Consider the following 19108-nt stretch of genomic DNA (forward strand, 5'->3'; position numbering starts at 1 on the left):
CAGAGGAAGCAGAGACAGCAGCTATACAGGGAAACATAAAGCGACTATACAAAATAACACGAACTCTGTCAGGCAGGAACATTAACCCAAACAAGCCCATGAGAGACAAAAGACAGCAAGACCATAACAAATGATGCATGACAAAGAGACCGGTGGATGGAACACTTCGAAGAGATCCTGAATCGACCTGGTCCACCATCTTTACCTGACATACCACCACCAACTGCACAACTTCACATCAACACCAGCCCTCCCACTAAGACAGAAATCATCAAAGCTATCGAAAGCATGAAAAGTGGCAAAGCACCAGGCCCAGATGGCATACCCCCAGAAGCATTAAAGGCAGATCCAGAAACAACAGCAACAATTTTACAGCCCCTTCTACACAAGATCTGGGAACAAGAGCTAGTACCAACAGACTGGAAGCTAGGCCACCCGGTCAAGTTACCAAAGAAAGGAGACCTCTCCCAGTGCAACAACTGGTGTGGAATCAAGCTGCTATCCATCCCCAGCAAAGTCCTGACAAGGGTAATTCTAGAGAGACTGACACCATAGCAAGCAGGGTTTCACCAGGATATGTCATGCACTGACCACATTGCCACCCTCTGTATTAAAAAAATGTGAAAAATTTATTTATCATTAAAACACTCCTTTTTGGCAAAAATGCAACTGGCATATGTGTCATATATCAAAGTATCAAAATCTGTTATCTCAACCATGGCATCCCAAAACTGCTGCTTTCTGGGGTGGCCTCTCATGTTGTCCTCACTTTGACCACACATATTTCCAAAACTCAAACATATTAAAATCAATTATCTGAAAGTGATTTTGAAATAGTACTTTTTTGTTTTAAAAAATAATTCATTACAGTCAAAATTGTAATCGTAACCACTTTAAAACATTTTTAGATAGTTATTTTATATTTGATTATTCCATCACAAAATGTTGTTAAAAGCTTTTAAAACAAAACAATTTCTAGAGTATACTTTCACATTAAAAGGCATTTTTATTATTATGCAAAACCTGTTTCTGGATAAATTGATTTTCTTGCCTTTATTCTTGCTTGAGTATTGTTTAATAATGATTGTGATATGGAAAATACTCTTAACAAACATAAAGAGCACAAAAATATGAGACTGTTTTCTCAGATGATTAGTAAAGGGGGTTTTTTTTTTTTTTTTTTCTTCTTCTTCTCCTTTTCCTTGAAGTGCAAGCATGTCAAAAGAGGTGACTGGGCGAAGTCGACTGTTAGAAGACTTCCGGAATAACCGAATTCCTAACCTTCAGCTGAAAGACTTGTACAACCATGTTGTGGAATTTTCTCAAGACCAGCATGGCTCACGGTAAGTAAGATCTAGCGTGTGTGAAGTTCCATTGTTAGAATAAAATGCTACCTCTGGAAAAATAATAACTTTATGTTATTGTTTTGTGTAGCACAAATCGATTCCTGTCTGTCAAAACCCTTCATTGCCACCTATTTTTGTGCAGGTTTATCCAGCAGAAACTGGAAAGGGCCACACCTCAGGAGAAAGTAATGGTTTTCAATGAGATTCTCAGTGCTGCCTACAGCCTCATGACTGATGTTTTTGGGAACTATGTCATTCAGAAATTTTTTGAGTTTGGTTCTCCTGACCAGAAACAGACACTGGCCCAGCGAGTGAGGGGTCACGTATTGCCCCTAGCATTACAGATGTATGGCTGTAGGGTCATTCAGAAGGCTTTGGAGTCCATACCTGCTGACATGCAGGTGAGTAGGGCTGAATGGGGCATGGATTATATTGCCAGAATGTAAATCTTACATTTCCAGCTAACTTTACACCATTGCATGTGCAAGGTAAGCATTCTGTTTATGGTTCATAATGATGCTACTCTAAAACACCACAGTTAGTCATGCATGTTGGAACTTTATAATTTTTATGCAGATTGTTTTCTAGTTAAAATGTGGCTTGTCTTCATTTTAACTTACTCCTTTCCCTTTTTGTTTACAGGTAGAGATAGTCAAGGAGCTAGATGGACATGTACTCAAATGTGTAAAAGATCAGAATGGAAACCATGTTGTCCAGAAGTGTATTGAGTGTGTGGAGCCAAAATATCTGCAGTTCATCATAGATGCCTTTAAAGGACAGGTAAGCCTCAACACCTTGATTTGTGTACATGCTATTCTCTCAATAAGCTCACCTCACAGGCTGTTTCTCTTTAGCCTTCGACATGCCTGGCTGTGCTCTCTCTAGGGAAATGAATTGACAATGTTTAATATTGGCATCCCTGCTTATTATAGAAAGATAAAGAGAAACAGAGGAAAATTAAGAAAGAAAGCAATAAAAAATAGTTTTTATTTTTGTTTCATTTGCACTGTTCATCCTTCTCTCCTTTATAATCTATTTTATTTGTTTATGAAAAATACATTCAGTCCTAACCATGACAGCACGGACCTAAATGAAGGCCCATTCATGACAGTATGTTCAGAAAAAAGCTGTTTCACCTTACCTCTCAGACCCTAAAGTTTGTCGGATGAGAAAGACACTTTATTGCTAGGCTAGTCAGCACTCGTGTGATCTCTACCCTGCCAATTGTCTGGGTAGTAATTGTAGACAACTGAACACTAGTTGTCAGCACCACATGTACTCCTACCTTCCTTCACATGGGCGAAACTGTTTTCTTCTGTTGGCTAGAAGAAGTTGCGCCCTTAAAATGAGCTTTTATTTTTGTGGCATTAACCTTTCACATATTAGAAAATAAAGCACCGTACATGTGTGTAAGGTGTGATTCCTTAAACAAGGTGAGCCACCAGCTGTGGCTTGCCAGTGTGACCACAGTGAGATAATAACCCATGTCCCCCATTCTTTTCTGTTGTTAATTCTTAACATCAGTTTTTCCAATTTACAAACCATACGTTTTCACTTTCTTCCTGTAGCATCTTTGGAAGAGTTGGTGTTTTTCTCACATAGTACTTGTACAGTGAGTTTTTGTAGTACTTATTTAGCCTGGACACATGAAGAATGCTTTAATGATTTTTTTTTTATTATTAATAAAACTTTTATCAGTCTTTTTGTATTTTTCCAATGTACAGGTGTTCTCTTTGTCGACACATCCGTACGGCTGTCGTGTGATCCAGAGAATTCTGGAACACTGCACACCAGAACAAACTGCTGGAGTTTTGGCTGAACTTCATGAAAACACAGAAAGGCTTGTACAGGACCAGTATGGAAACTATGTTATCCAACATGTGTTGGAACATGGACGACAGGAAGATCGAGCCAAAATAGTGGCATGCATTCGTGGCAAGGTTCTTCCTCTAAGTCAGCACAAGTTTGCAAGGTAATGAGAGCTGAAATACCTCCTTTTTGTATGTGCATGCATCAATTATTTTCCTGTTATTTTTCTTATGCATAGACCTTCTTTTACTTATTGTAGGCAAACTAATCTGCAGCAAGTACTAATGACATCAAACTGGAGTTATACAAATGTTTGCAATTGTAAGAAAACCGATGAAAACAGACATCTTAAATGAACAGAGGAATCATTTTATCCAGTTGTTTTTACAAAGCGGTTGACCACTTACATTTTACATTTCCCATTTGGTTTTATCTGTAATTTTTTCTCACAGCATGGGAGAAAGGAGCATTTTAGATATATGTATCCATGTTTACTTCAGTGATTGCTTTGTTTCAGCAATGTGGTAGAAAAATGTGTTTCACATTCATCAAGAGCAGAGAAGGCCATGTTAATTGAAGAAGTGTGTTCAATGAATGATGGGTAAGTGTTAGTGCCTCTCAGTATGTCTGAATATTAAGAGAAATTTTTCTGGCGTAATCTCTGAGCTTTTTTGTTTTGTTTTTTTTTTTTTATGTGAAACTCATCACTTCTGCCAAGCATAATGAATTTGTTCTTTCTTCTTGTGGTCCATGCTGACATTTCTGGAGATGAATACAGTTATGTAGAAACACAGCACTATTAAGTTTACCAGATGACATGACCATAGGAGTTTTATATCATCAGCTGGAGAACTCCTTTTGTGACAGTAGATTAACAGATGTGTTTTGTCAAGTAAACAAATGAAAACATCACCTGCTAAAACTGTTGTGAAGAATGTACTATAAACTAAAATTTAAGAGTTTGTACGGTACAGAAGATGGTCTCTTTGGAGATTAACTACAGCTTTTTCAGGTTCCTTGGATAAGCAGGATATTCATTTTGCGCTGTCTTATTTGGCTGTGTTATAATGATTGTTTTTTTCTATTTCAGCCATCACAGTGCACTTTACACCATGATGAAGGACCAGTTTGCTAACTATGTTGTCCAAAAAATGATCGATGTTGCTGAGCCTCAGCAGCGAAAAGTTCTGATGCACAAGATAAGACCACATATTGCCACACTTCGGAAGTACACCTATGGCAAACATATTCTTGCCAAGCTTGAAAAATTTTTTCTCAAAAACTCGTCAGATCTCGGGCCCATTGGAATACCCCCTAATAGTGCTTTGTCATAGTAAAGTCAACATGAACCTTTTTCTGTCAATTTGAGAGGGGGACTAGCTGAAATAGGTTAAATTAGTATGCTTGTTACCTTTTTCATAGAATCCCTCATCTAGAAAGTGATTTTTTTAAAGACATGATGGTGTAACTTTCACAGTCACAGAAGGCATTTTGTTGAAAAGATTTTTTTTCTTGTGCTTGCATGTTCCACAAGCATTTAAGAATCTTGCAACACTAGGCACAGGCAAGTGTTGCTATATATTATGGCTTTGAGAAGATTTTGGTGAAAACCTGTTTACACTGCTTTGTTGGGTAGTTGCAAGAGTTTATATTTAGCAATGGTGCAGAAGGAAGGAAGGGTGTGATGATGCCAACCACATCTGTGCCCCTTCTCTCGTTTATGATCTGCCTGACATTCCCGTGCTCGTGCTGTCTGCGCAAATGTAAGAAAGGCTTATCTTTTGCCTTTAAATTGTCACGAAACAAAAAAGAAATTGGTGCATATGAAATGGATGGCACAAATCTTGAGTTTTGTACCAGAAGTGTACAGCAGGCACCTCCCCACCCTGACACTCACCCCCAAAAGTGTTCTTAGGCTTATCTAGTTTGTGTGCTTATACTTGGTATGATCTTAGCAGTCATTTCACTCACTCCCACAACAATGGGCAGATATGCATGCAGTGTTCAAAGCCAGCAGGTACTTAGAAGAAAAGCATTTGTAGCAGAAGTTTTATTGTAATGTTAAAAATATGGATTGTTTTTTTGAAACTGCAACATATGCGCTGGATGCTCTCTTAATTCTAGATAAATGTAATGTTTGTTGAACAGAAGTCTAAGAAATGGTTTTGAATTTTTTTTTTTGGGGGGGTGGGGGTTTGGACAGTTTTTTTTTTAAATTCATGTGGCAAAGTTTTTAATGGCAAATGGTATTTTTTGAATTTGTGACAGCCATAATTTTAGCCATGTCTCGTCGTGACTTCACTTGGTGGAAAAAGGGGGTGGGGGTGTCTGTACAAACTGGTGTCCAACTAAGATATAGCCTCCTCCACAGAAGATGGAAGATCGGCTGGATTATTTGACTGCTAATTGGTTTTACATATCAGGTGATAAAGTAATTGGGGTTGGTAGTGTGTGCTGCTTTTTGTTTGAAATTAATGTTTTAATTGTACTGAAGATGTGAAACTTTTTTTAATGCGCATATATTGCCCTTGCTTTTTTTTTTTTTTTTTTTTAAGTTAGTGGGTTTCTGGGAGTACCTATCAAAGATACAGTCATAGTTTGTGCACCATTGCTGCAGAGACATTTCTAAATGGAATTGTCCATCATGTTACAAGGTCTAAATATAGATGGGTTATATTGTTGTAATGACCATGGAGGCAATGTCTTTTCCTTCCTTCCTCGCCATGTTTTGTTCTATAAGATTTGGCTAAGATGGTGTCGGGTCTGCTTTTTCTTCATTCCTAGTGTATAACTGTACAATTAAATGCTGACTTTTCGTGCGTTGAAATACAAGATGAGCCCTAGATATGAGTCCTGCATTGTGTCTGGACACTGTGCCTTTGTATACAGCTTTGTAAATGTATCTGTGTATTCCAATCTTCTGACTTAAGAATGTCAGTAGTATATACTAACTGTTGCTGTGCATTGTTTTCCACAAAAAAAAGCACGATCTAGATGTAAGAAATCTATATATTTGTATTATGTCTTCTGTGGTAGATGGGAATTATGAGTGTCGTCATTTTCAACTTTACACATATTCTCTAAGCACTTTTCTCATCATATTTTAAAGTTTGATTTTTGTTGAAATATTTGTCACATTTTAATAAGCTGATTAGTACAGTGTATATTTTTTTATTTCTGTACTTCATTGCTTTAGCAGATGCATCTGAAGCATAGTTTGGGGTGCTGCTTTCCTTAATTACTCATCCAAAACATTTTCAGCCCTCTCTTTTGAAAAGTAGCAAAAATCTTAATTTTTATTACACATTTAAAATTTTGCAAAAAGGGCAGACTGGTAGTTAACATGTACATCTTATAAATAAATTTTCCAATTATTCTAGTTGCATCATGAACATGTTTTTTATAAGCATAGTAGTTCTAATATCACTTCCTTTTTTTAATAAAAATGCTTTTTCGGGATATTCTGAAATTTTGGTCTTTCTCCTCACAAACAGCCAGAAATATTTTAGAAATTGTGCCCGTTTTCTCGTAAGTGGCAAACAACTTCTTTTACTGTGCACAATTTAATAGCACTAGCACACAGTAGGCTTTCTGTACATGCAAAGCAGAGAGAGGTGGGACTTTCATTTGCATCTGCTATGAAGAAAATTGTTTTCATTGCATGTATTAGAACATTAATAAAATCATTGATGGGTGTTGAAGCTTTTTGGATTTTGGTAAGTAGATTGCTTTTCCTGGTTTTCCATCACTTTCTCCAATTTTTGCCTTTAAATTCTCTCCCATCGCCCCTTGTCATTAAACATATTTTCCACTGCCTATGCAAATGCTATAGTTCATGCCATTCATATTCGTTAATACATTTTGGTGTAAAGTGTGCATTCTGCTGTACTTGCACCCTTGTCTGCTGCTATGTAAGATAACATTTGTACATAGCCAAGATGTTTGGCACCTTTCCCGCATCCCTTAAGCGTGTGAAAGTGAATTAGGACCAGATATGTGGCATAGCGAAGGTTCTTTTCCTGTGCGGGCGGCAATCAATTTGACCTCATATTTTGTCATTTCAGTTTTTTGTACAGAATTGTTCTGCTTGTTATCTTGCAGTCTGCTGTTTAACCAGAAAAGGAAAGGGGGATCCATGTTTGAATGAGTACATTTTTTTAAAACATAGTATTTTTAATATAGGGAGTAGAGTTTTTGTCATTAGTTTACAAGCTGACTTGTTGAAGTTGTCTGCAGTTGTAATTTCTTGTTCATCACAGGGAACAAGAATCTTTTATTCAAATAAACATCAGCAGTTCTTGCTTGGATATTCTTAAAGAGTACAGTGTTCTTGACATAAATTAACCCTAGTAATCTGCATCAGACATAATATTGTGAACAGGCTTCTAATACATAGTTAAGTCAGTCAAGGCATTCATCAAATTAAGGTGTGGTACACAAGGAAGTGTTTATTTCATCTTGATTTGTTGAAGAACATTGTAGTGCAGAAATAGCTGTATTAAAAAAAAAGGAACCTTTGCGTGCATAGGCCAGCGGAAATAAGTTGGCTGGTAAAGAGATCTGAAGGTATCACTGATTCCTTTTCCAAGATTTTTCTTTCACAGCTGTATTCCATTTTAGCCTAGTCTTTTTAACAGGAAATAGACAACTCAAGAATAAAATCTATTCAAAAGTAAAGAAATGGGACATAAAGGAAATTTTTGTGACTTGCTGCTTGTTTTGATTATATATTTGGTTTGAGCTTTCAAGTTGTGGCATTTCTCATTTTCCAGCATGTTGGTCTTGCATTTTTTAATTTGTAGTTAATGATGTATATAGTAGAGAACAAGGATGTATATTTTTTATGGCTATTGGAATCATCCCATATCACTCAGTCGTGCGTATTTTGTCCATTTTATCTAACCATTTAGATGTGTAATTTAGTACCATTTGCCATTGACAATTTTTTTTTTGAGGGGGGAAACAGACTTTTTATTGCAAACATTGAAATTAAAGATATGCTGCCACGGGTTGTAAAAACGTGGAACTGTAACTCGTGTAAAATATGTAACATTACATTTCACTTCATTAAACTTTTTTTAAAATTAAGTATATTGTTATGTAAAAAAAACTTTTAAATATTGCTTTGTGAAATATCCACATCTCATTTTGGTGTTGGAAAAAGACACTGGTTTACAGCAGCAATTTATATGTGTAATGGTGGTTTTTGTTTGGTTTTTTTGTTTTTTGTTTTTTTCCAATGAGGGTTTTGTGGATTTTACAGAAGGTTTCCTCTCTCCCTCCCCACTCCACCAGAATCCCACTTATTTACATAAAAGTTCCTCGGACTACCACTCTATTAGCCCCAATTAATGTATGTGAAAGAGAAAGTGTATAGAGGAAAATTTTGTCATTTTCTCTCTCTCAAGGCTATGCAGTTTTGTATGTGGCTTTACCGACATAGAAAAGTGGATAGGTGGTTACTTTTTTAAAAAGCACAATCTTAAAAGAATAGGCATGTTAGAACCTAGTCTGTACTGCCTTTTTCCTGAAAATTGATTTCCATTTCTTTATGCATGTGTACTCATTAAGTATACTTTTGGTAGTGGGTTTCTCCTCGTTTTAAATTTTCTAATGAACATAGTTTCCTTTCCTGGATTGATTAACATTGGTATTAAGAAAGTTTTTTCCCGTGCTTGTCTGTAGTAACTTTTTGCATAGCTAGTTTTTTTGTGTACATTTCTTTAGCTTTAAACTTATTCCTAGTGCCTTTATTTGTTTAAGAGCTGGGTTTAACTTCTCTGCCTCTTAAAACCACTGTGCTAATGGAAATTTGACCCATCTGAAACAGAAAAAAAAAAATTGGAAGATGAGTGCTGAAATAGGGTTTCGTTTTGGCACTTGAATAAGAGGCATTAGTGTCTTCAACATAGTGAAATATATTTTTAAACTTTGTTTTAAAAGTAAATTTAAAAATTTCCAAAATAGAAAACAGGGTTGGTATGTTCAGTTTAGTGATTGCATGTTTGAGTTTGTTGTGTTTTTTTTTTAATTATTAAATATATCGTGTTTTATTTTCACATACCATTTTTAAGCTGTAAATTGTGCACTGCATAAGAGTAGTGTTTGTAAAGTTTGGAGGTTAGTAAACGTGTTGTATGCAGATTCTAAGGATTACATAGAAGCAAATTATATAGCATATTCTAATGCCTTCTTACTAGAGAGTTTCTTGTGTACATTGTACTATATTGTAAATTGGGACAACAGTATTTCAAATTCCCTTCCCCCAACCCCCCCAGAAAAATCTCGTGATCATCAAGTGAGAAGAGGGAATAAGACAAGGGAGACAACCTGTAAGCAGTAGTGTATGTTTTAATCTTGTGAGCATGTGAGAGAAGGTGTGTCTTTTATTTGAATTGTTACGTGAAATTTATTTCTATTTCCTAGGGTACAAGAAGTAAAATAGTAATCACTCATTTGTGCATAAGTCATGTCAGCTAACTTGAATCGCTCACTGCCTGTACAGCTTATGTAAGTACAAAGCCTTTGTGTACAGATGCTGTTATAGAAACAAATTTTGATACAGAAATATTAAACACATAACTACTTGAATTCTCTGACATTCTGCAAAACATTAGATGTTTTTGGTAAAGACTGCAATATGTAAATTTTGGACAAGCTGTATAAATTGTTTACAGTGCATTCTTTTATGCAGTTTGCACTGTCTGTACAGAAATTGTAAGGTGGTCAAAAGTCAAAATGTGTTCTCTCAGCTTATGTCACAGATTTTATCAATCAGTGGTAATGTTATTTACCAGATTTTCTACTCCATGTACAGTCACACATGAGCATCATGTAAAATTTACCATTGAACAGGCATTTTTGTACAAAGATTAACAGAAGTCAGTTCTTTCATCATTCAAAGAGTGAAGAAGTGTTTGTAGTATACAATCATGAGGTAATTAGTGTTGGTCATAGATTGGTTGTATATGTGCTTTAAGGTCATGCATGTTCAATTTGTCATGACCAGGATAAATGAATGAGAGAAAGGTTTGTGTAGGATCCTTCCACTCTCCTTTTCAGCATGTTCATAGTGCATTTATAAATGTGCCCATGCATTGTGTACAATTCATATTTTAAATCAATATAGTAATGAAGAAAGAGTAGTATTATTGCTTTTACAAATAAAGCAAAAAGTAAATATGTTTCAAAACAAACCACTTTTATAGTGTTCATAAATATTGTGAATATAAGACCACTTATTTTGAACTGGCATGTATAAACAAACTTTTAAAGGGTTTAACATGATGAGCGTAATTAAATAATGGCAATTTAAAAGGTGTGTTACTTGAGAAATGAAGTTTTATGCAAGTATTCATAAAATATTAGTGATAATTCAAGCTAGCCGAGTTTTTTAAGTAAACAAATCAGTTGTATACCTGTTACGCTTTTTTTTAAGTTTTTCATTTCCAGCCTTTAGAAGATAGTAGAAAAATTGCAATTTGAAAAGATTGCTATGTGTTATAATAGATAAATTATGTATGTGGAGTGTGTGTTTTGGCATAACCCTATAGATTCCATAATCCTGTCTGCATTCCCATGTTTCTCTTTTCTTTTTTCCTCATTCTTGCAGTTTGTACGAAGCGTTTCATAGACTAAAAAGTATCAGTGGCATTTCTTGTTCAAGTGCTGGAGCTATCAGTAATGTTTCATTGGCTATCCATGCATTAAAGAGGGGGCAGGGTTAAATGGAATGATGAGTGTCTAAATTGGGTAGTTTTATTCAATTTTTGAATGGGATGTCATACTTCACAAGGTTTTTTCCCAGTGAACAAATAGCATGTGACTAGGATTGTCCATAGATATCAGTCACCAAGTATTTTTGTTTTTTCTTTGGCTAAAAGTTTGTCAAATTAGTGAAACCCTAAGGCTTATTTACAACATTGTGAACTTAATAACTGGATATTTTTCTACATATGTAAGAATAGTTATTTTTTAAGATGAACAGTATGCAGCTAAAATAGCTTGACATTCAACAAGTTGGATGTGTTAAGACTTACAGTCAGGTTCCACTCCTTCCACACTAGCATCTGCTTCAACTTTCCTTTGACAACATAGCCCCATCAAGTATACATTGTTTCACAACATATGGCCTTTTACAACAATTAGTGGTCATTGCCCTTTGAACTTGTTTCTTTTGACAAGCCACCCTCAACAAGTGTTTGAATGAATCTTTTCTTTTCATTAAGTGGTTCTGGCTCAGTAAATTTGTTGACTGGCCTTTTCAGACCACTGTATGAAGTTGGGAACAAGCAAGCATGTTTCTAATATTAATCAGTTTTAATGTAGAGTGTTGGTTGCCATTTTTCTATATAATAATGATGAAGAAGCTTGCTTTTGTTGCATTTAACTTTGCTCTCCCTAATCCCCCTGCCATGTGCCTGTCACTTGTGTGTGGGCATGAAAGCTTTTTTGCTTGTAATTAGCCCATAAGGCTATCTTGCCGCAGTTTCTCTTTTTCTGTGCTGTTAATGCTACCATTTCACCAAATAATGTACATGGAATAAGAACCTTGCTTTTTTCTGAAAGGGAAAAATTTGTTGCCCTCAAGTTATTTGTTCAAATTTTTTCATGCTGGGTGTAGATTAAATTTGCTCACCAGCAGCATTTTGGGGTTTTGTTTGTTTTTGTTTTTTTTCTCTAGTTGTATATTATGCTGTAAAAATATTAAAAATGTGTACATCTTTGTATTAAATGTTTTTCCTAGTGAAAAAATAAAAACTGTGAAAATAATTTGTAATAATTTTAAACCTATAAGTGCAAATGTGACGTAGAGATGATTTTACGCAGTGAGACAAAAAGGGAGTGTAGAGCCAGTCCCTGGTAGTCATCCCTGTAAATAAATGCCATGTCATAGAAGTGTGTGTACTTTAAGGCAAACTCTTTACAGTCTTGTTGTGGTAAGAGGCGAGTGTCTTTCCAAACTGTCTTTGAGGCAGTTGCGTCATTGCACAAAATTTAATATGAACAAACTTAGCAGGTTAGATTTGTAAGATAATGCATTAATGTTTAATAAGGCAGTTGCGTAATTGATGTTTCCCTGTGAAAAGTTAAGAACCTAGATTGCTGCATGAAAAGAATCCTAGTTAGGTGCACAAAGTATGTCTGTTCACCCCAACATTTATGGACATCTTACCAAAGGTCTACACTTGTGATTTAAAGGCGGAACCTCTTGTGGGCGTTTTTTAAAATAGTTTCGTCCGTGCAAGGGATGGTAGGAGTACACATGGTGCTGACTTTTACAAGTGATCACCTTTCCCTAATTGCTACCCACCCCCCTGCAGGGTGATCTGTGGTGGTGCTGACTACCCAAGCAAAGTATACATAACAACTGGAAAATAAAACAATATTATTATAGTGTGGACACTAGCGTACACTATTAACATACATGCATGTCGTACTCAAAATTTAGGTGGGATTGCACACATAGGCTGTATATGTAAACACGGAGTAAAAGTTGAATAGTGATATTCCCACTTATGAGGAAACAAAGATGAAGAGAAAACTTTAAAAAGCAACAAAAATTAAGTTTGAAAATTCAGTTTTCTTTAAGTTTAATTAGCACTGTTCATCCTTCTCTCCTTTATATATTCTATTTTTGTCTACTTGTGGAGAATACAATCAGTCCTAACCCTGACAGTATGTTCAGATAGAAATTGTTTTGCCTCAGCTCTCAGATCCTACAGCAAGCACTGGTCGGTTGAGAAAGACATTGCCAGGCTAGTTGGCAGTGCCTGCGATCTGTACCCTGCCTATTGTTTGAGACAACTGGACAGCACCATGTGTACTCCTACCTTCCCCTACAATGGACGATACCATTCAATTCTGTGGGCCAGACGAAGTTCTGCCTTATGCCAAAGTCCAATACCAGAAAACCTTTGTGATGCTGCATCCCGCTGTCAGCAATTAAGTTCAGGAGCATTCACAACTTTTTTTTCGGTCAAGAAAGCATTTCTGTTTTTCTGTGATGGGGCTATTATTAATATGGTCGTTTTTCGAATGCAGTTCCTTTAATACCTGGCACTCTCTACAGCTGAAACAGATATTTAAACAAAATGTATCTATCACCAGTCATGCATGTTTTCTTTATGCCAGCACTTGGTTCATTCAATTGCTCCATTTTATGCTAAATGCTTTTGGGAGGGAATATTCATTTTTACTGCTTCAGTGGCACGCTATCCAGGGTATCTGGGTTTGCCCAGGTTGCTGACTGCCGCAGACTCTTCCAGCTGCAATTGTATTGTCAGCGTTCAGTCACTTCATTTGGGTTAAGTGTATCCACGTATAGCATCACTGAAGTAAAAGTTTGGCAGTAGCAATGTTTCATTATGAACCCACCGGTCGAATGCAGAAACATACATGGGAGCAATATACACTAAACGTAGCCTAGTGTACACCGAAAAATCCAGGCACTAAAAACTTGCGTTCATGCATCTTTTTTAAATAATGTGCTTTAATGGTTCACATCTACATGATGTTAATATGTATATATCTTTTCTTTATACTTGCATAACCACTTATGCTTACAGTGTTCACATTAAAAAAAATGTTACAGCCTTCATCAAATCTATTGTAGCCTCTATGATTATGATCACACAAAAGTTGCATATCATTAACCCCAAACCAAAAGCATAAATTCTTGTATTCATTTCACAAACACCACAGGGCATTTGTGCATGCAATTCCGAATTAGTGACGGACTAACACAAATACCATTATATCCTATTCAAAGGTTTAACAAAAAAACTTCCATATTGATAAGCAGTCAAAATTATTCAGCTATTTTAAATAAGCTACCTTGCCCTAAGATGCAAACATCTAAATGATAACAATGATTGTTGTCAACACATTCTAAATTAGTCTGCTCCTGGGTCTCTATCAATTCAGATCAAAATGCAATGACATTTGATGTTGAACACCCACACAAGCATGCACACCTTTAATTTTTGTAACCTGGTTCCACATGATGACTAAAACCTATCCTGCCAACTGTGAAAGTTCAGGAATGACGAGGCCTGGTAAGAAGGATCAGCGCACAAGAGGTGTTTGCTTCAGCTGCAGCAAAATTGAGCGCATGCGGCTCACATCCTTTGTGTTCTTACTGTTCTTGGGGTTGAACTCACAAAGTCTAGTGATTTTCTCCCATGCCTGACCTGGCACTTTCTCATCTCTGTCCTTGATGAATGCCTCTTCTGCAGCCCTGTGGAAAGACAAGTCTGGCATTAGTTTCATAACACACCTGCTAGTGTAGACTACATTCCAAAGCTAATGCTCCTGTTCTTCCTCCCTAGGGGACGAGGATTGTTCAGATACAGCTATGCAAGCAAAAGGTGCAGGAATGCATGCACACTTTGTGCACGAGTGATAAACTCAGGCAGTACTTTATGAAGTGCCTAAATATAAATCTAACAGTCAAATCTAAACCAGAGAAGGGCATTCTATGATGAGGGAAGCAATATTGTTGGTATAATTTTTTTTATTTCAGTTAGCTTTTTTTATACTGTTTGAATTTCTTCATAAAAATGATTTTTTTTTTTACAGAGCATTACAGAAAAGTAATGTTATTTACACGTTTTGCCATAACTTGCTGATATGCAGAAGTATTTCTGTGCACTTCTGATTCTACTACAAGACCTACCAGCCTACATAATGTGTATGATTTAGTTGCCTCCAGGAATAACACATGAAGGACTTGCAGCAACATAATCATATCATCTTTTTGTGCATCTTTTCTAGTGAATATTCTCCACATTTTCCCCTTTATGAAATTAAGAGTGCATTGACATATTAGACATGCAGCAAGGAGAAATACAAAACTCAAGATGAGCCAAGGTGAGTCATTTACATCCAAAGGGGATGGAGGGGTGTTGGTGTTTTACACCAAGCCAGCAACTAAAGCTATATCACTGCAAGGCAGCCAGCCCTGTAAACAGATGCCACATTAGAGAAAGAACAGTGTGCCTGAGATGAGAGCTGAACCAAGGCAGCCAACCTTCACTGTATTGGTGACAGGCACTAACTTTGCATCACTGGACCACCTATTACATCCAAAGGGTCCAGCCTCTTCAAATTTTCCAACATATTTCTGAGAAAGCATGAATATGGTTAAATGTTCTGGAAGAACACATAATCCACCACACACACAGAAAACTGAAAATTGTAACTTTCTAACTCCTCAGCTCTGTGATCACTGAGCTAATGAATGTGTCTGAAAAGGAAATCTGATAGGGAGAGATGGTGATTCTTTGCAAAAACCACTCTTTCAGAACATTACTATATGAAGAGAGAATGCTTAGAACCCCATCTCCTCCAAAAAAAAAAAAACCCTAATCCATGGTTACTAATAAAAGTATCTGTGCAAGGACAACTAAAATAACAGTCAAAATACAAATTATAAACACAAATATTTACAAAAATATTTTGTCGTGCATAAGGATGAACAGACAGACAATACCCTACAATTTATAAGCAAATAGTATTTTTTTTAAAAGAAGTTAAGGCAATAACATCGTTCTCCTTTCCATACTATAATTCCTACCATAAAAAAAAGGACATGCACAAGCATACACAAATTTTAAAGTTCCATGTGGCACAGGTTTGCATCAAAAAGTTGATTTCTATTCACTAGACAGGATGATTTATCTGCATCCAAGGGCTAGAAAGTACACCATACCTGGTGCTTGCCTACTTACAAGAGGGTATGACTGAAGCAGCAAAATGAGATCAAAACCTGCTGAATCAGCATGTTTTCTCTAGTTTAAATTCTTTCACCACTTCTTCACATCTTGCATTGCAGAACTCCCACAAAACACATCCCATCTTTTCATTGTGAGTAAACTAGTGGTACCAAAACCATGGTATAATAACAGCAGTGTTACCATGGCACACAAAGTGCCTGTATAATTTACAAAAGTAAGTGCTGTCACTATGAAATCAGATTTTGAAAAAAACTTTAACCTCCTTGGCATTAACCCAAGTGTTAGTCAGACTTGGAATTTTATGTTTGAAAAAAATCAACCCTGAGCATTACAGGGGCAGAATTAAACAGTGTTCTACTGCTATCAGTGGCGTTATTTTGTCCATGGTTGGGGAAACGATACAGTTAATAGTCAGACCATTATCATGCAACAAAAGAAGGAAGTATCACAGATTACATTTAGATGCATGCCAGATGTAAATCATAAATTAATCTTTGCATGAAAATTAATGCTGCTGTTTCAAGAATTAGATGGCATTAGCTTCTATGAGTCATCAGCATGCCCACCACAGAAGTGAAACAGCTTGCAACCTGCATACAAAATGTCTGTTCTTTGTTTTGGGTCTTTTCAAAAGATGACCATGAATGAACTCTGCAAAACACGTCTATAATTTATAAGGTCAGATAAGAAAGCAATTTACACCAAGAGGAGTGAGTAATCAATTTTCCTGCACATAGTTACAACAAATCTTCTAGCAAGCTTTAGAGGTTTTGAAGTAATTGTTATTGAAAAATGAAAAACAACAATTTAAAACTAAAAGTAATAAAGCAGCAGTGATATTGTAACTAAACTTCACCAAACTGCTAAGCCTTAAATTGCAAATCATCTCTGGCCAAAAATCAGTTAAGTGATCCAGTTGCACAAAATTCTGCTACGTTGTTTTGATCATGAATTTTTTTTTTAAAAAAGCTAGAAAATGTGCATGATTACCTTCAAAATGTATGTTTCCTTGCAGAAAACTTAAATTAGAACAGACCCATACCACGGATAAACAACAGCAAAATTTGTTTTACTGGTATTTGACATGCATGAAATTCACAAAAAGATGCACATTTCCCTCATAAACCCCATCCCCCACCCACCCTTCCTCTCTCACTGTGACTCACACATATACAAATTTGCAGAGAGAAATTACACCTCCACCAATAATGTGTTTTTCTCGACCGCTCAAGATACATTTTCTTAGCTTGCTCAAATTCCAACACCACATTAACACAATGACCAAAAAAAGGGGTAGAAAACTACCACTGACTAGACACAGACAGGAACTGTGGACTTCCTGCTTACCTTTCTTTCAGGAAGCGTTCATTCTCGCTCCTTGCAAGACCAAAAATTAGAAAGAATAGTGATCTTCAAAATATCTGTCCCACTATTAGCTCTAGGTCCAACTGTTTACATGTACTGTTGAGGCTAGGCTACATGCTTAGCATCACATTGTAGAAGAATACTTACATTTACAGAATATACCAAGAATACATGTTTGCAGGCTTTTATATATAAATCTAGAGAGAGAGCTACCAAAGCATGACAAACTTTTCTCCAAAATGATTCAAGGGTTATGTGATCAGCTTGTAAATAAAATATTTTACGCTCCTCACTCTGCTGTTTTGGCAGGCAAGAATTTATATAATTGTTTTAAAGATATGACAATAATTTTATTTGCATACAATTTTCGCATTTACAAGTCATTCAGATTTTGTATATGCAAGCATGATTTGTATATGCATGCATGCATGCATGTGATCACAAAGCCGTAACAGACCTTGAGGCAGACAGAATGTGAGTTGAGGTTAAATTAACAAAAAGAACAGTTTAGAGCTTAAATGAAAAAAAGAAACAAAAAACAGGAAGTACTGATGAATTATGTGCAAGCACAGATGTGAATTAACTACCACAATCATATTTACACTATATTTTCCATGCTGAAACATAATTCACTGAGCCATTCTAGTAATATTTCATGAACTAATTTCTTTGCTTTTAGCTCATGAGAAGTGTACTTTCTAAATAATAATGTTTAAAACTAGTATTTACATAAATGCTAAGCCCCTAATTAAATGCGCCATAATTCTCTATGATATACTAAGTACTATAGTTCAGTATGAAGCATCCGCACACTGACACAAATATATAAATGCACCAACAATTTTTTTTTTTTTACCTATTGTTCTCTCGTGTTTTCTCCAACTGCTCAGCATGCTTCTTGTACCAATCATCAAGCTCCTTTTTAGCCTTTTCCCGCCACTCTTCTTTTGTTTCTTCCTCAGCCTCATCTGCAAAAAAAAAACAAAAAAGAAGAAAGAAATGTCAGCTGTTAAGTTGCTGACGAAATGACAGTGTAGCAAATCTAATGAAAGATATCATCCCAAAAACACACTTTTACTCCGACCTCAAATGATTTTTACACCATTTAAAAGTAGAACTGCTCATACCTTTACGTTGAAGTCTAGCCTTCTGCTCTTCACGCCAGATGCGGATTTTTTCGGGCTCTGCGCGGAATGAATCTTGTTGGGAAATAGATGCATAAATGTCTGATGGTCCATTTACCTACAAAAATAAATATATAAATAAACATAAGAGAAAATCAATTAAATTTTTTGTCACGAAAGTGGCTTTAAACATGAAATCTCATTCTTGGAAGTGGAGCTGAAAACTAAGAATGATATTGTATAATTTTTTGCCTAACACTGTAATGACTGATATGAATCTGAATGATCACACCAACCTGCTCTGCAGAAAAATCTACACCACCTCCACCAAAGTCATCAACAAATGCATCCTGTCCGCCTCCAAACGCATCAAAGCCCCCATCTGCAAGTAATATTATCATTCAAACACAAATTTCAGGATGCGCATAGGAAGAGCCCACAGGGGGCGTATCGGTATCACCAGTAAATACGTCTCAAATAAATCACATTGCTTACCTTGGTTTTCGGCAATATTACTTGGTTCAAAGTCATCCAGTCCTGCTAATTCTGACTGCTCGCGAGCCAAAAACTCAGCAGCAGGATCTTCTTCGGTATTTTCTGGCTGATCGAACGCCTCGAATTCCGACATGCTGAATTACTAAATGTCTGATGACGTCGTTTGAGCACAGGACCGGAAAGAAAAAATTCGACATTCCGATTGGATCTTATGCTTCACAAAATGTGATGA

At 36.2% G+C, this 19108-nt stretch overlaps 2 protein-coding genes across 3 annotated transcripts in view; one reads left to right on the top strand and one right to left on the bottom strand.

Annotated features, from left to right (window-relative positions):
• Positions 1–12053, top strand: part of LOC112561603 (pumilio homolog 2-like) — a 45013-nt gene extending 32960 nt beyond the window's left edge. Inside the window, exons 20-25 of the mRNA XM_025234180.1 lie at positions 1209–1343; positions 1489–1747; positions 1989–2126; positions 3071–3318; positions 3673–3756; positions 4246–12053. Of these exons, the coding sequence (XP_025089965.1) occupies positions 1209–1343; positions 1489–1747; positions 1989–2126; positions 3071–3318; positions 3673–3756; positions 4246–4489 (1108 nt within the window). The 3' untranslated portion in view covers positions 4490–12053. The remainder of the gene's footprint in view (positions 1–1208; positions 1344–1488; positions 1748–1988; positions 2127–3070; positions 3319–3672; positions 3757–4245) is intronic.
• Positions 12054–13619: 1566 nt separating this feature from the next.
• LOC112562377 (clathrin light chain B-like) lies at positions 13620–19051 on the bottom strand. 2 transcript variants are annotated; one of them, XM_025235620.1, is made up of 6 exons: positions 18877–19051; positions 18678–18763; positions 18385–18499; positions 18114–18225; positions 17240–17269; positions 13620–14394 (listed from the first exon to the last, which is right to left on the bottom strand). In XM_025235620.1, exons 1-6 carry the CDS (start codon positions 19007–19009, stop codon positions 14223–14225), a joined length of 648 nt encoding a protein of 215 aa, XP_025091405.1. In that variant the 5' UTR covers positions 19010–19051; the 3' UTR covers positions 13620–14222. The 2 variants fall into 2 exon arrangements, with proteins under 2 accessions (XP_025091405.1, XP_025091406.1); XM_025235621.1 differs by lacking the exon at positions 17240–17269 and having other exon boundaries at positions 18877–19050.
• Positions 19052–19108: the final 57 nt, after the last annotated feature.

Source organism: Pomacea canaliculata, linkage group LG4 (genome assembly GCF_003073045.1).
Source record: "Pomacea canaliculata isolate SZHN2017 linkage group LG4, ASM307304v1, whole genome shotgun sequence".
NCBI lineage: Eukaryota > Metazoa > Mollusca > Gastropoda > Architaenioglossa > Ampullariidae > Pomacea > Pomacea canaliculata.

Bases quoted from the DNA above. Each gene is read 5' to 3' on its own strand.
- LOC112562377 (XM_025235620.1), bottom strand. From the start codon at position 19,009: ATGTCGGAATTCGAGGCGTTCGATCAGCCAGAAAATACCGAAGAAGAT. The intron at 18,226-18,384 runs GTATGAGCAGTT...TTTTTTTTGCAG, and splicing joins GGCTAGACTTCAACGTAAAG to ATGAGGCTGAGGAAGAAACA. The intron at 17,270-18,113 runs GTAAAAAAAAAA...TGGTCTTGCAAG, and splicing joins AAAACACGAGAGAACAATAG to GAGCGAGAATGAACGCTTCC.